This window comes from Eulemur rufifrons, chromosome 7 (assembly GCF_041146395.1).
Source record: "Eulemur rufifrons isolate Redbay chromosome 7, OSU_ERuf_1, whole genome shotgun sequence".
NCBI lineage: Eukaryota > Metazoa > Chordata > Mammalia > Primates > Lemuridae > Eulemur > Eulemur rufifrons.
Window position 1 is genome coordinate 264,851,852 of NC_090989.1, and position 15,662 is coordinate 264,867,513.

Consider the following 15,662-nt stretch of genomic DNA (forward strand, 5'->3'; position numbering starts at 1 on the left):
CAGAATATATATGTGAGACATCATCAGAAGATACTGAAATACAAGATCACCCATTGTCCGTGGGCATTGCTAAGGCATTCCGTCCACTAGAGTCTCTGCTTTATGTTTCAAAATTCTCCAATTCCAGGGGCAGAGCACAAGTCCTGCTGGGCCTCCCCAAGGAATGTTCATCCAGAGCTCCACTGCAATGTCTTCTCGTATCAACAGAATGGGGCTGCACTGATCAGACTGTACACTTTCATCCCAAACTGTGAGCAATCTGGCCTGGGCAATCTCTTCTTTTTTGAAGGGCAAGACCATGTTTCCACTGCAAAGTTCATTTCCCACAATGCCTGCAGTGGGTTAGTCCAGTTCTTGCTCACAGCTAGAGGCTCTAGTTCTGGCTCTGCCTCCTCTGTTCTTTGATGAGGCCGTAGATGGCCTCAAGGCTGAGACATCTGGCTGAGTAGAAAGCTTCAGGCTGGGCCATATAAGCCCAGGTTCCGGGCAGCTTGGGAGATCCTGGGAGTCTTCCTTTGGGGAAATGGATAGTGAGCTGGTTTGCCAGACCTGTGTGGCTGCTTTATGGAGGGAGGACAGGGAATGCTGAATTTTAAGCCAGATCCCACTGCCTTTGTTTGGGTATTGCCCACCTGGCATTGATGCTGGGCTGCCTCTGGGATTTTGGTTCCTTGCTGAGTTATCTGTTTGTTTTCAAACAACTGTGTGTCTCCTTCCAGAGGGAGCCTTTGGGCAGACCCCACTGGCTTGCCTTTGTGCTTCCCTTGATGACTGGTTCCCTGGGGCAAGGTTTGGACCAAACAATGCATCTCCAGGTGTGTGTGCCATGGAGACTTGGGGGCCTGAAGACAGTGTTGGTCATCCTCCTCCACCATCCCCTCTGCCTCTGGAGCTGCCTCCTCCAGGGACAGGGAGCGCCTCCTCTCTCTGTTAATCCAAACAGCACTGACCACGGGTTCAGTAGAAGCAGGCACGTTCCCTCCTGAGAAGAGAAGGCACAAGCAGGTCTTCACTGGAGGGGACACAGGCAGCTCTCATTCGGGGGGGTCTCAGAGCTTTCACGCTGAAGGAAGGCCATACCCAGAATGTCAGGGAGGCCTGGGGTCCAGTACACTGCATGCCTGTACACACATGGATGCACATGCAGTTTCACTTGCACGCTCACACACACATGCACTCTCCCCCATACACACATACACACACACACACACACACACCACCATTCATTCATTCAACAAATATTTATTGAGCACTTGATATGTGCCAGGCATTATTTATTTATTCTATTATTATTTATTCTAGGTCCCAGGAAAACAGCAGTGAATACTGAGACAGAATCCACACCTTCACGGTTGTGTCATAGCAGAATAGAAAGACAATAAGCAAATGAGTATATTATAATAAAATTATTATAATAAAATTTTGGGTGGTAACCAATGCAATGAAAACGCTCAAGTATGATAGAGGATTGAACACTGAAGTAATCGCATGGATAGAGAACGAAACAAAACAAAAAAACTGAAGTGAGGGAGTGAACTCTGGGAGGAGGTAGTTTCTATCATTTGAGGCCAAACGAGGGCAAAAGGGCCAGGGCACACGCACACTCACACACGTGCGGATTCACATGCACTCGCCCAGCCGGGGCGTCAGAAGTCTTCCCTGAGAAAACCATGCCTGAGAGCTCCTTGCGTGAACCAGCTGTAACTTGCCACATAGCAGTGACAGAAGAGTGAGCATTGAGTCACCACGTGCAGGAGAAAGGGCCAGCACGGGGGGTGGGGGATTCTATGGGGCATGCTGAGTTCGAGATGTCTTTGCCTCCTGCCATTAAGCAATCAGATTTGAGAGTCTGAATCGCAGCTGTGTTAAATGTGTCATCTTCATTTGATAGGGGTTTAATTTGCTACGTGTTTGCTGAATGACTGAATGAATAACTACCTGTGAGGGTGGGACAGAGCTTTAGGAACCTTTCAGCTTACACCCTGCGGAGATGGGGGTTATTTGGCTGTGCCAGTGAAGTTCAAATAGACCCCACTGCTGGCAGCAGCCCAGGCGATGAGAGATGGGCTCTGTCAGCTCAGAGGTGCCACTTTTATTTCCAAAAGGCACCACGCTTCCCACCTTAGACAGTGAGGTTCCTCTGGGCCCTGATTCCTTCCCAGCCCGGCCTGGTGAAGGGAAGGCCGCTCAGTGAGTCCACTGAGCTGTGAACAGCCACAGAAACCCTCAGTGCCCAGCTGTGACCTTTCAAGGGCTCTTCCCTCCTCCCTAGACCTGTCAGAGGACGAAGGGCTGGGATTTGACAACCACTTGCTTTCTCAGCCCTGTGTTTCTGACTCCCCCTGGGATGAAATCTGAGTTTGCAAAGGGAAAGGCTTTTTCCCATGGTGAGTGGGCTGCTGTTCGAGGCTAGATGAACCCGGGGTGGCTCGCAGGTCCCTGAGCCCTGGGGCTTCCTCTGGCCCAGCTAGTCCCCAGGCTGTTGGGAATGCCACGTCTTCTTTCTCCAGCACCAGTTTCCCTGGTTTGCAGGAGGTGCCCCGCTTAGACCCAGCCAGGAGGCAGAGCTCCAGCACCCCACCTGGCCTCACAGGACTAGTCTGGCAAGATCAGAACAACAGAGCAAAGGCCAGGAGCGATCCTGGCAGCCAGATGCCTGGCTGAGGCCCTGGCTCACTTGGCAGGGGCCATGGCTGGGAGAGCTGCCCTGGACAGGACTCCCTGAGCTCAGCCACCCGTTCCTCCCACAGCCAGCCCCCCTCCTCCCCAGCCCTACCTTTCGGGAGCACCACGAGGTGGGCCTGGGCCCTCTGCTGCCTCCTCAGGACTTCATACTGGGCTCGCAGGAGCTGGATGCTAAGAGGGGGCCCTTTCCCCGGGGTCTGTGTCCTGGAGCCCTCAGCCATGAAGCCAGGCCCCAGCTGCCAGAAATGGGGCAGGGCAGGGCACGGGCAGGGCAACCCTTTCATCCGGGATCCGGAAGGAAAGCAAACACTGCCAGGTGGGGCAGGCAAGGGGGAGATGATGGAGAAAGGAGGGTGGAAAGGGGGAGCTGCAGTGAGGAGGGAGGGGGAAGACAAAGAGAGGGAGAAAGAAGAAGGGAGGAGAAGGAGAAGGAAAAGGAGAAGAAGGAGAAGATAGGGAGATGGGGAAGTAAGAGAAAGAAATGTCGGAGGAGAGAGAGGGTCTGGAGGGGGAGGAAAGGAGGAAGGAGGTGACAGTGGCAACAGGGACGAACAGGGTGAGAGAAAAGGGTGCGGAGGAAGGGGATGGGCAGGAGGGAGGGAAGGAGCAATGGGGAGGGCGAGACTGGGGGAAGGGAGGGGACTGAAGAGAAAGGCAGGCACAGCTGCTCAGAGTCCTTCTGGGAGCCCAAGGATGTATCTTATTCCAGGTCCTTTCATGGCTTGATCCTGAAGTTTAGAATCCGTTTCCAAGAGCCACAGCGAAGTCTCCCATTTCCCGGCAGAGCTGGAACTGGGGCCTGGGAATGCCAAGTGCTGCTCAGCTCACACATCTTGGACTGGAACATGGTGCTCATCGGCAAACCTGCTGGTTTGGTTTGCAGTTTTTCAAAGCAACACCCTCAGCAGCCTCACAAAGCTGGTGCCTCTGATGCACACCCATGGCCGTGCCCTAGGACAACCCAGTAGCAGAGGTTTCCCCAAGATCTCTGCTCAGCCCCCAATGCACAGCCTTGGTGCAATCCTGGTCCCAAAGCCAGCTGTGGTGGGAACAGAGCCCTGGGGAGCCCTGGCCCCTAGCCAGCCCCACCCCTTTGACATTCAGTCCAGCCTCTGCGGTCTCAGCAATTTCCAACCAAGCGGTAAGTTGGTGTGATCTCACCCACAGCTAGGGGCACAGCACCCTCTGCCTGCCAGCCCCACCACTTCCAAATCCCTTTCAAGTCCCAGACCTTCTTTCTCCTGCACCAGCTTTGACCTCTCCTTGCTCCATTTGGTCAACTAAGTCCCTTCCTGTCTTCTACCACAGTGCTCTCAGATTACCCAATACCCAATACGCCCACAGAGACAATGGAAACTGAGTAGAGGCTGAACCTAGGAGATGTTTTGGAGGTTAACCAGACAGGATCTAGTCACTGGATGTGGGGGTAGAAGGGGGATGGAGGCAAATCTTCACTGGGTAGTGTATCACTTTGCTGGGGCTGCCACAACAAAGGACCACAAACTGGGACATTTATTGTCTCACAGTTCTGGAGGTTTGAAGTCCAAGATCAAGGTGTCAGCAGGGTTGGTTCCTTTTAGGGGCTACGAGAGAGAATCTGTTCCATGCCTCTCACCTAGCTCCTGGTGGTTTGCTGGCAACCTCTGGTGTTCCTTGGCTTGTAAAGGAATCACTGGATCTCTGCCTTCATCTTCACATGATGTTCTCTTTGTATGTGTGTCTCTGTGTCCAGATTTCCCATTTTTATAAGGACACCAGTTACATTGGATTAGAGCCCAATCTAATGACCTCATCTTAATTTAACTAATTACATCAGCAATGACCCTATATCCAAATAAGTTCACATTCTGAGGTATGGGGATTAGGACTTCAACATATAAACTTGGGAGGGTGGACACGATTTAACCCATACCAGGTGGAGAGATGATAATTCCATTCACAGAGATGTGTACAAGAGAGGATCAGATTAAGGGGAGAAAGAGGAGGAAAGATTTGCTTTAGATATTACATTTGAGGTGCCTATCGCCTTTGAGTTAGAAGCTTGGTAGAGAGATCTGAGCTGGAAATGCAGATGTCATTATTTGTGAAAATGATACACTTCATCATTGGAAGTTTTACCATAAGATAATCAGAAATATATAAAATTGAGAGATAGCGCAAAATAGCTTTTTCTTTGTCCTTTTCCATCTCCCTATTAGTTTGTTCAAGTCCATATTCAATGGGCAGTAGAGAGACCTCCTCTTTATTGTCCTGCTGTCCTCTTTCTCTTTGCCTGTCCTGGGTCTAACTTCTTTCTCTTGGCCTCTGGTCTACTATCAAGTTCTAACTATTGGAGAGGAGGATGAATGGTCCAGGCTGAGTGGAGCTTCTATAAGACTACTTCTTGACATAACCCTTGTGCTGTTATATAGTTTTTAAAAGGTCATTTTCTTTTTCCTACCTCATCAAGACCTCCTCCATTTATCCTGGCTTGGGCAGGAAGGGCTCCATCAGTGGAGTGGGCATGCACTCCTGGAGGAGGATTACGGAGAAGGAAATGCTCACCGTATCTCGTAGGAATGGAAGTCTTCAGCTAATATGTGTCTTCTCAAATCTTGGAACTGGATGAGATTTTCAATTCACAAGAAGATTTCAGGAGACCGAGCTCTGGGAAGACCAATATTTAAGGGCCAGAAAGAAGTAGGTAATGTTGAAAACTGAAAAAGTGCAGTCAAAATGATAGGAGATAAAACTACAAAGAGAGGCATCCCAGATGGTAAGGAAAGAGAGAATATCACAAAAGATGACAGGTGGCCAAAATGCGGGAGGACAGAATCTCATCTCCCCACCTGCCCTATAGAAAAGTATCTGAGCGATTTTGCAGATTTTGCAGAAGACTGATTATTAATCTGGCTACACATTGAAAACACCAGGGTGTGAGTACCTCACCTGAATATTCTGATTTAGTTAGTCTGGGGTGTTGTCTGGAGATTAGTACATTTCTGAAGTTCTCCACTGCTCTAGAGAGCCATTTGCCCCATTTTCTGGGTCCTGGTGTCTCTGGTTAAGAGAAAGGTGGTGGGAGATAGCCGAAGCTTCTTCATGCCTTGTTATCAGCAGGTCTCCCAATTATGAGATCAAGGCAAGAGCCACCCACACTGGTCCAGCTGCACCTGCCATAAAATCAGATTCGATTTCTATTACATTTTGACATTTTCTTATCGGCCTTTTTCTTTTGGTATTAATAGTTTTTGTCTTTTTCTGTGTGTGCATATTTTTCTGTGTGCATGCAGAGTAATATATTGGAATCCCATTTGCCCAGGAACAGTGAAGTCCTGGCCTCCAGCATTGATCATGGTCCAGTTGTACTCAACAGACCTCAGTCTGGCCAATTTAAGAAGAAGGAGATTTCACAAGGGGAATTAGGTGCTGATAAAATGAAGAGGAAAGCGGAAAGAGCAACATGAACCCCCCCAGACCACTTTGCCTTTACCCTTGTGTTTTTTCCAAGGATGGCATAAATACTGTCTTCCATCCCATATACCCTTTTACAACTGAGCTTGCAACTCCCTCAAGAGGTGGAGCCTCTATCACCTTCTTGAACCTCGGTTGGTTAAGTGGCATCGTTTGCCAATAGACCACGGTGGAAATGATGCTGTGCCTGTTCTTGGTGTAGCCCTTGACTGTGGCTTTCTGGCAACTCTGCTTTCTGCATTTTGGAATGCTTGCTTTTGACATGGGCCTTCTCTGTGCCTGGACACTGTGCTGTGAGCAGCCTAAGCAATGTGGAGAGGCTGCATGTAGGTGCTTTAGCCAACAGCTTCAGGTGAACTCCCGGCCAAAAGCCAGCATCAACTGACAGTGAGTGAGCCCCTGGGACATCCGGCCCAGTTGAGCCTTCAGATAACTGCAGCCCAGCTGGCATCCGAATGTAACACGTGAGAGACCCCAAGGGGAAACTACCTACCTGAGCCCAGCTCATGCACAGACCATGAGAAATCATCACAAATTATTGTTTTAAGTCACTAAGTTTTGGGATGGTTCATTACACAGCAATAGATAACTAGAATGTACCCGACTATAAATATACTACCACTGCTGCTGAAACTACTGAATAGGGAAACCATCTGTTAAATTAGGAAACTCCCAGGAGACACCAAACCACACCACCTCTGTCATGAACCACAAAATGAACACCTGCATGCTGCCTCTCTGCCCATAAAAACTCATGAAAGTGCATCTGATTGGTCACCCCAAAGCATATCTGGAATCCTAGCTGCAAGGAAGGCTGAGAAATGTAGCTTTTTAAAGCTTCCCAGCCTTTGTAAGATAAAAGAAGATTGAAATAGATATTGAAGAAAGCACAGTATCAGCCACCCATCCGAATTCCTAAATGACCAAGCAATTGCAAGACTCGAAAATAAAAAGAATGTTTAATAAATTTATGCTGCATAATTTAGACTATCTTTTCACTCAAAATATCTTTTGCATTCATTACTCTATAGATCTCTGGGACACAGTTCATCACACTCAATTTTTACAATGTTCAAAGAGATCTTATCTGTATCTAGCTGAATATCTGTTTCTCTTCTGAGAGTTCTTTGATCTTTGCTATCTTTTTAGCATATACAAAGAGCAATTGAAGCAAAATGATAACACTTTGGTGACCGGTTACATTTTAACCAAAATGATGCAGAAGTCTTTGTAGGTTGGACTCATTGTACATAAAAATGAAATATTTTACAGTCTTCAAATATAGATAAAATTCATTTTAAAATTTGTTATAGAGGTTTTTCCTGTTGAGGTAAAATTCACGTAAAATGCACCATTTTAACCAATTTAAAGTAAACAATTCAGAGGCTTTAGTACATTCACAATATTGTACAATCACCACCTCTATCTAGCTCCAAAACATTTTCATCACTCCAAACAGAAACCTGGCCCCATTGAGAAGTCATTCTCCTTTCGCCTGTGTCCCCAGTCCTTGGCAATCACTAATCTGCTTTCTGTCTTTATATGGATTTGCCTGCTCTGGGTATTCCATATAAATGGAACCACACAATTCATGACCTTTTGTGTCTGTCTTCTTTTGCTTAGCATAATGTTTTGAGGTTCATCTATGTTGTAGCATGTATTGTTAGTTCACTCCTTTTTATGGCCGAACAATATTCCATTGTATGGATGTGTCACTTGTTTGTCCATTCATCTGTTGATGAACATTTGGGCTGTTCCCACCTTTTGGCTATTGTGACTAGCCCAAAGGTGTATAGGGTTTTTGTTTGAATACCTGTTTTCAGTTCTTTGTGATATGTACCTGGGAGTGGAATTGCTGGGTCATGTGGTTGTTGTATGTTATTTCCATTGCAAAACTTCCTTGGCTGAAAATGTGTTGCATTTAATGCTATTAAAAGATTTTTGAATTGAATATTTTGGCTTTTCTGTTGATACGCCAAGAGCTCTGCCCTACAGCAGGCTGGCTGTTGGACGTTCATTGATTAGTATGTTTGGGTTTTTAGAAAGGGGATTATAGTTTACAATTTTTCATTATATACTGGCAAAATAACTCCCTGGGTAGAAATAAGATTTTGATAGGAAACAACAGCTCTGTCTGACCTGTTTGTATTTCTTTTTCCATCCCTATTTTTTCAAATGAATTGAGAAAGTTGATTGTGAAAGAGGCACAGAAGTTCTCCCGAATCTGTGTCCTATCAGAATCATTACCTATGCAGTTGCTGTTTCGTGTAATAATTGTATAACATCATTAAGTGAAATTTAGTGTACTCTTTATGTATCTGGAGTCTGCAGCCAGAATACCTGAGTTTGAACTCTGGCAGTTCCATTTACTGCTTGTGATATCTATATCTTGGGCAAGCTTCTTACTTTCTCTGTGCCTCAATTTCATCATCTGTAAAATGAAGCTAATAATGGGACCTTTAAAAGGATGCAAAGTCTTTAAAACAGGGCCTAGAATGGGGTCAGCGTTTGTAGACTACAAATCCACAAATTCTTCCAAATAATTACAATACCTATAATCAAGAAAATAAGCTAATAGCACAAGTTCTTCTAAATGAGGTTCTTATTGGTTTTAGTTTTGACAATACCTGTATAACTTTCTACAAAAGAACAGGGTTTTCCCCAAAATGTAACATATAAAAGTTATTGAAGGAACATTAGGGGACAACAAAACAATACTTTGTCTCATATACCTAAAAAGAGATATTACAAAATTTAAAAACAATTTCACCAATAACAAAACACAATGCCCTACAACAACAGCCCCCATCAATTTTAAAGTCAGGATTCTTTCATTCATTCAATAAGTACTTATTCAGCTACTCCAATGTTACAGACAGTAAGAAGTATAGAATAGTGAATAAAACAGACATTATCTTTATGTAACTTTCAGTCCAGTGGTGGGGACAGAAATGAAAAATAAGTTAACTAACAATTGTATAATTACAATATATGATAAGAACTAGGTAAAGAGATTCAATAACTAACTCAAATAAAATAATGCAGGTAAAGTGTTTAGGGGAGTGCCTGGACCTTAGAGAGTGTGCAATGAATGTTACCTATGATGATTTATTATTCCAGTAATTATTGTAATTTATCCAGGGTATTCACCTGTTTAAAAAAAAAAAAAAAAAAAAATCTATCATCTTAAGTCTCCTGCCCTCTAGTGGGGACTTTGAGTGATAGCCACACAAACAACGGAGAAAGGTCCTGTGTTTTAGATGTTTCAGCTTCTGTTTAATGAGCTCCTTTAAGGTTGGGTTACCCAGCATCATACTAGACAGGCCATGCCAGACACTTGCCTCTATAGGGCCCCTTCTGGGAAGTGCAGAGGCTCTGTTATGGGTGAAGCTCTACTAAATAGGGCTCCCCATCCAGAGTGGGCAGCCCCAACTAATCAGACCTTCAGAATAGAGCAAGAAAGAGCCATTTAATCCACAGTCCAAGAAAAGACATGAAAAGTGTTTGAACCATGATGATGGCAGAGCACCACAGTGAAGAACGCCTGATGCCAAGGTGGCCGGGACTGCCTCCCATCCCAAAGATATCGCAGTAGCCCCAGGGAACTCCAAGTGGGGCTTGTGACTCTTGCCTTTTTTCCTACCTTCCCTGAGCATCTTTACCATAAACTCTAATTAACCCAGGTAGTTTTAATATCAAAGAGCCTAGACAACAAAAGTGCTTTAAATGTGCCATCCCATTTCATCCTTGCAAGCCCCGTCAAAAACAGGTATTAGCATCCCTGTCTTGCAGATCAAGTACGCTAGGTTCAGAAAGGTTGAGTGACCCACCTAAGGTCTTGCAGCTAGTAACCGGCAGCGCAGGTTGTACACCCACTCCTTTCTGTTCTCAAAGCTTGTGCTCACTCCACTATGCCATACCCCACACCCTGCAGTATTGAAACCTGAGTTTAGGCCGGGCGCGGTGGCTCACGCCTGTAATCCTAGCACTCTGGGAGGCCGAGGCGGGTGGATCGCTCAAGGTCAGGAGTTCGAGACCAGTCTGAGCAAGAGCGAGACCCCGTCTCTACTAAAAATAGAAAGAAATTATATGGACAACTAAAAATATATATATAGAAAAATTAGCCGGGCATAGTGGCGCATGCCTGTAGTCCCAGCTACTCGGGAGGCTGAGGCAGGAGGATCGCTTGAGCCCAGGAGTTTGAGGTTGCTGTGAGCTAGGCTGACGCCACGGCACTCACTCTAGCCTGGGCAACAAAGTGAGACTCTGTCTCAAAAATAAATAAATAAATAAATAAATAAAAAAAGAAACCTGAGTTTATTGGAGCTATGAGATTAGATGTCATCTGCACCTCTTATAGCAAAACCCTCTTTTAAAAATTACTAGGTTAAACAACTTTCATCAGGTTATCAGATCATGTTTTGTACAAGCTTTAAAATTAACATCCAGGAAGCACTGAGCCCTTGCTGCATAATCTTCGAGTTTTCCTTTAATCAACTCATTCTATATTTGATCATTGAAAAATCTTCCCTAGCAGTTTGGGCCCATGTTCTTCAGGACTGCTGTTTTAGCTGCAGTTATCTGAGTGCTATACTAAGGTGCTTACATGAATTTAGGGGCTCTCAATCCTGACGGCATATTAAGAATCATTTGGGTAACTTTTAAAAATTACATATGCTGGGGCTTCATCCCACACTAATTGAGTCCAAATCACAGGAGGAGGAAGAGAAGGAGGGGCCCAGGCATCAGTACTTTTAAAAAGGGTGCAGCTAAGGCCAAGAATCACTGAACTATTTAAACAGTTGCTTATCAAGCCACCTAATTTCAGAGAAATGTTTTTCTGTTCACATGCCTGGCTGGTCTGTTTGCAGAGATGCATTTATACAGGAGTGATAGTGGGAGGGGAAGGGGCCTGCTTCTGTTTTCTGTCTTCCTAGATGTCCGATCTGAGTCCTCTGCCCCGTCTTCACATCAGCACGGCTTGGACCCTCTGCACTGCTCCTTGAACTCTGCACCTGTTACACAGATTCCAGGAATAATAGCAAATCTAATTTTATGGACTTTATGCCTGGACTTTACCCACAGCTATGTGGCCTGTAAATCTTGCCCTATCTTGTTACCCAGGCTGTGAGCTTCTGCTCAGACTATTATCCAAGTTGTGAGCCTCTGCTCTGTTGTTCACCTACACAGGGAGCCTCTGAAAGCGCATGTTAATTTGTGCACAGATCTAAATGTGTGAACTAAACTCCAGGGAAACTTGAAAGTCCTACTCTTTTCTGTTTCTGTTTTTACCAAAGATTTCAGCTGCGTCTGTGTCTCTTGGAAAATGATTTATGGATCCCAAGAGGTTTGGCTAATGACTCCTGGGCTTACAGAAATTACCCAACTTGAACTAGCCAGGTAAGAGTTGTTCAATTTGGCATAATTTCCTCTTGAGTTTTGACATTTAATTTGGCTCTTTTTGATATTCTAATTGGCTATTTTTGGTTTTTTGGTGGATTGTGGGGATGTGGTAAGCCCAAGAACAAAAGGTCCTTTGAGAATCAAAGTCTAGTTAGACGTTTGCTGGACTTTCAAACTCCTGGAAGTTTTCATTTGTCTTCAGTGGCCTCAGAAACTCTGGGTGGAGACAGACCCGGATGGCCTCCCCACTGGAGAATCACTAAGGCATAAGTCTTTTACGTGTCTCTATTTAGCTTCTGTGTCCCCAAATATAACCCACCCCTCCTAGGAGAGTGGGCATTCTTCGAATGGTCAAAGCAGAAGGAAGGTATCAGTAAAACTATCTCTGACAAAAAGATAAACAATCTGGGCCTTTAGGAAGTTTGTGAACCTAGAGGACAGTTAACCAAGTACCCAATAGTCCTGACTTCCTCAGACCTGTAGTCTGCGGATGCAAGGAGGCATGAAGTAAAATTTAGAGGAAAGTTTCAATTTATCCAGAAATTGGAATTTGTACTTTATCTTGGAAGCTAATTGATATACTACTGGAAGACCCTCCCTGATGGTCTATCGACAATAATTAAAACAAAACCCAGTTCCTGTATTGAACTCACATAGGGGCCCAAGTAGAGGGTGAATCTAAATCAATGAGAAGTAAATTTCAAGCCATATACAAACACATCAAAACAGAAAACTCCATTGAAATAAAACAGTGTAATATGTTTATGACAAAGGTGGCACTGGAGAATCATGGGGAAGGAGGGGATGATCTTTTCAATAAATGGTGTTTCGTTCAATGGATATCCATATGGGGAAAGAAGACCCCTGCATCATATCATACACAAAACTCAATTCTAGATGCATTGTAGGTCCTCACATAAAAAACACGATACATCTAGAAGAAATCATCGGATATTTTTATTTACTCGGGAAAGACAAAGACTGTTTAAGTGGAACAGAAAAATGACTAATGGTAAAGGATATGGCTGATAAAATGGACTGCATTAAAATAAGAAATTCTTAATTTCTTATCAAAGATACTATTAAGAGTAAAAATGCAAGGCACAGAATAGATATAAAAATACCAGTGGATGGACTCATACCTAGAATATATAAAGAACTCCTAGGAACCAGTAAGGAAAAAATAGACATCCAATACAGAAGTAGTTAGAAGACTTAAACAGGTGCTTCAAAAAGGAGGCCAATAAGCATATAGAAAAGTATTCGACCTCCACATCAAAAAAGCTGCACTTTTTACCAAAGATATGAAATAAATGAAATAATTCACATCAACTTTCTTGTTTCTTTTGGTAGTTCAATAAAACATTACATTTGTTCCTGATAATCTAATTAAACCAAATATAAATTTCTTTTCTGAAAATATTATGATCATTTTTTCTATATGCAAACTCCATTTTGAATTCTCCATCCTGGATAATCATCATTTATCTCACTGTTTTTATCTATTTGGCCATTCTAGCACCAAATTTCAAAATTATTTATACTACTTTCTATTGTGTCCTATGGATATTGTGCAATCAGGTAAGCAATGATTGCTTAAATAGGACCCAAAGTGCTTGGCTTAGTACCATTGGTCTTTTAAGGACCTGAAGACAATACTCCTAGCCAGTATTGTCTTTGTTCAATATCATCAATTGTTTACTGTTTACTCACCTACTCATCTTTCCCCCCTAGTCCTAGTAATTACATATGTGATTCCTTTTTGTGTACAAGTGATGTTTCACATTCCTTTAATGAATAATCCAGCTTACTAGATTCTAAATAGTTTAAAATCTAGTTTAGGCAGTCATCAATACTTACATTGGCCAAATATAATCCTGATGACTAGTTGTAAAACATGTAATGGTAGTACAAAATACTTTTCCTTGAACTTAGAATATAAAGGCAAGTTTCTATAGTTTCTTTCTCTGTGTTTTATTATTTTCTTAATTTTTATTTTTTTTCAGAGACAAGGTCTCTCTCTGTCACCCAGTCTGGAGTGCAGTGGTGCTATCTAGCCCACTGCAGCTTCAAATTCCTGGGTCTGAGCAACACTCCTGCCTCAGCTTCCTGAGTTGCTAGGACTATAGGCACAAGCCACCATGCCTGGCTAATTTTTAAATTTTTTTTGCAAAGATGAGTTCTTACTAGGTTGCCCAGGCTGGTCTCAAACTCCTAGCCTCAAGTTATGCTCCTGCCTTGGCCTTCTGAAGTGCTGAGATTGTAGGCATGAGCCACTACACCCAGGCTCTCTGTGTTTTAAAATACAGGTTTTATTCTTCAGATATGGGAGTCTGCCACTGAAGAGGTAGTTTGTTACAGTTGCCAAGAGGAGGGGACATGCCACACAGGGAAGCACCAGGGTTGGTCAAGAGGCCGAGGGAGTGTGGGGACAACATGAGCAAGAGCCTGTACTGTGGCTTGTGCAGGAAGAAGCAAGTGAGGCAAGGTAAATTGCTTTAGGATTGGCTAGTCTGAATAATTTCCGCAGGCTCTGGGGCACAGTGTACCTAGTCACCTGGTACCTGGTTCTGGGGTGACAAGTGGATAGTGGCCCTGGATGTCAGAGTCTGATGTAGGGTATGGGCTCTAGGTTGGCTGGTTTACATCTGAGACAGCTCACAGGTGAGTTCTTTACTATCTCTGGGAGGGCCAGTCTCCCTAGGGTCAGTAAGGCCCCAGACATCAAAACATCAGAATAAAAAGGCAGGCTCAATACATTCTTTTTGGAAGAACTGGTGTTGAATGAAATACTATATTTTCTGTTACATTTATCCAGTGGAAAATAATTATCATTAACTTGAAGCACGTTGTGTTTCACTAGAAACAATTTTATGCTGTCAAAAGGGTTAGAATCACTTTCTAGTATCATTACCTAACATAGTAACACTCCGGAGGTTTTGTCTTTTTTGAAAAATTTGCTGACTTCATGGATATAATTTTATCTTGCAAGGTACAGCCCAGAGTTACATTTGTTCCTTCTGAATTATGCATTTGATATGAATAATTCTCTTTTCTATCTTGGTGTTTTAATTAGTAAAGGATCATTTAGCAAACAATATGAAGTTGCTAAGATTTAATCTGACTTGAAGTTCAAGTCTGTGGAGTTGATAAGATAATTTTGTTCATTTTTATTATTTTCATTAGTAATTAAATCTTTATTAATAAATAATTTACAATGCCCTTTTTCTGAATTTTACATGGGTTATGCTCAATAAAGCCGGCTAATTTTTATTGTTGCCAGTTGTAAAAATTTAAGTAGCCTCTTATTTGAAAATTTCTTATTTTTCTCTTTCAGTTTTTTTCTTGTCTGAGCTCCACTTTTATATTAACTATTTCTATTATGATCTTGATTTATACTCATTTCAATGATCTAAAGGCCTAAATAATTGTGTGTATTTATTTTCAAACAGTCAAACTTTGAGTATATTGTCTAAAAATGTAAATCAAATGTTAGAAAATAAAAAAAATTAGAATGGTCTCGTATTTGCAAAAGTTATTTTTCTCTTTAAATATTCAAAATTGTCTTAAAAATTAATGGACCAAAATATAAAGGAATTATTGGATAAAGCCAAAGTTTTTTTTTTTTTTTTTTTTTTTTTTTTTTTTTTTTGTTGAGACAGAGTCTCACTTTGTTGCCCAGGCTAGAGTGAGTGCCGTGGCGTCAGCCTAGCTCACAGCAACCTCAGACTCCTCGGCTTAAGCGATCCTACTGTCTCAGCCTCCCGAGTAGCTGGGACTACAGGCATGCGCCACTATGCCCGGCTAATTTTTTCTATATAGATTTTTAGTTGTCCATATAATGTCTTTCTATTTTTAGTAGAGACGGGGTCTCGCTCAGGCTGGTCTCGAACTCCTGACCTTGAGCAATCCACCCGCCTCGGCCTCCCAGAGTGCTAGGATTACAGGCGTGAGCCACCGCGCCCGGCCAAGCCAAAGTTTTTAATTTGTAAAAAATGTATTAAATCTTACTAAATATATTTAGAAAAATAAAACTACTCAATTTTAGTATTCAATGTCTTATCTACTTGCCAATGGAAGAGAATTAGTATCACATTTCACATGTTGCTTCTAGGTCTATA

At 43.2% G+C, this 15,662-nt stretch overlaps 1 protein-coding gene across 1 annotated transcript; it reads right to left on the reverse strand.

Moving 5' to 3' along the window:
- Positions 1-200: 200 nt before the first annotated feature.
- C7H9orf152 (chromosome 7 C9orf152 homolog) lies at positions 201-2,969 on the reverse strand. Its single transcript, XM_069474535.1, has 2 exons — positions 2,777-2,969; positions 201-982 (listed from the first exon to the last, which is right to left on the reverse strand). The coding sequence occupies exons 1-2, from the start codon at positions 2,967-2,969 to the stop codon at positions 456-458; spliced, it is 720 nt and encodes a 239-aa protein (XP_069330636.1). The 3' UTR covers positions 201-455.
- Between the last annotated feature and the right edge of the window lie 12,693 nt (positions 2,970-15,662).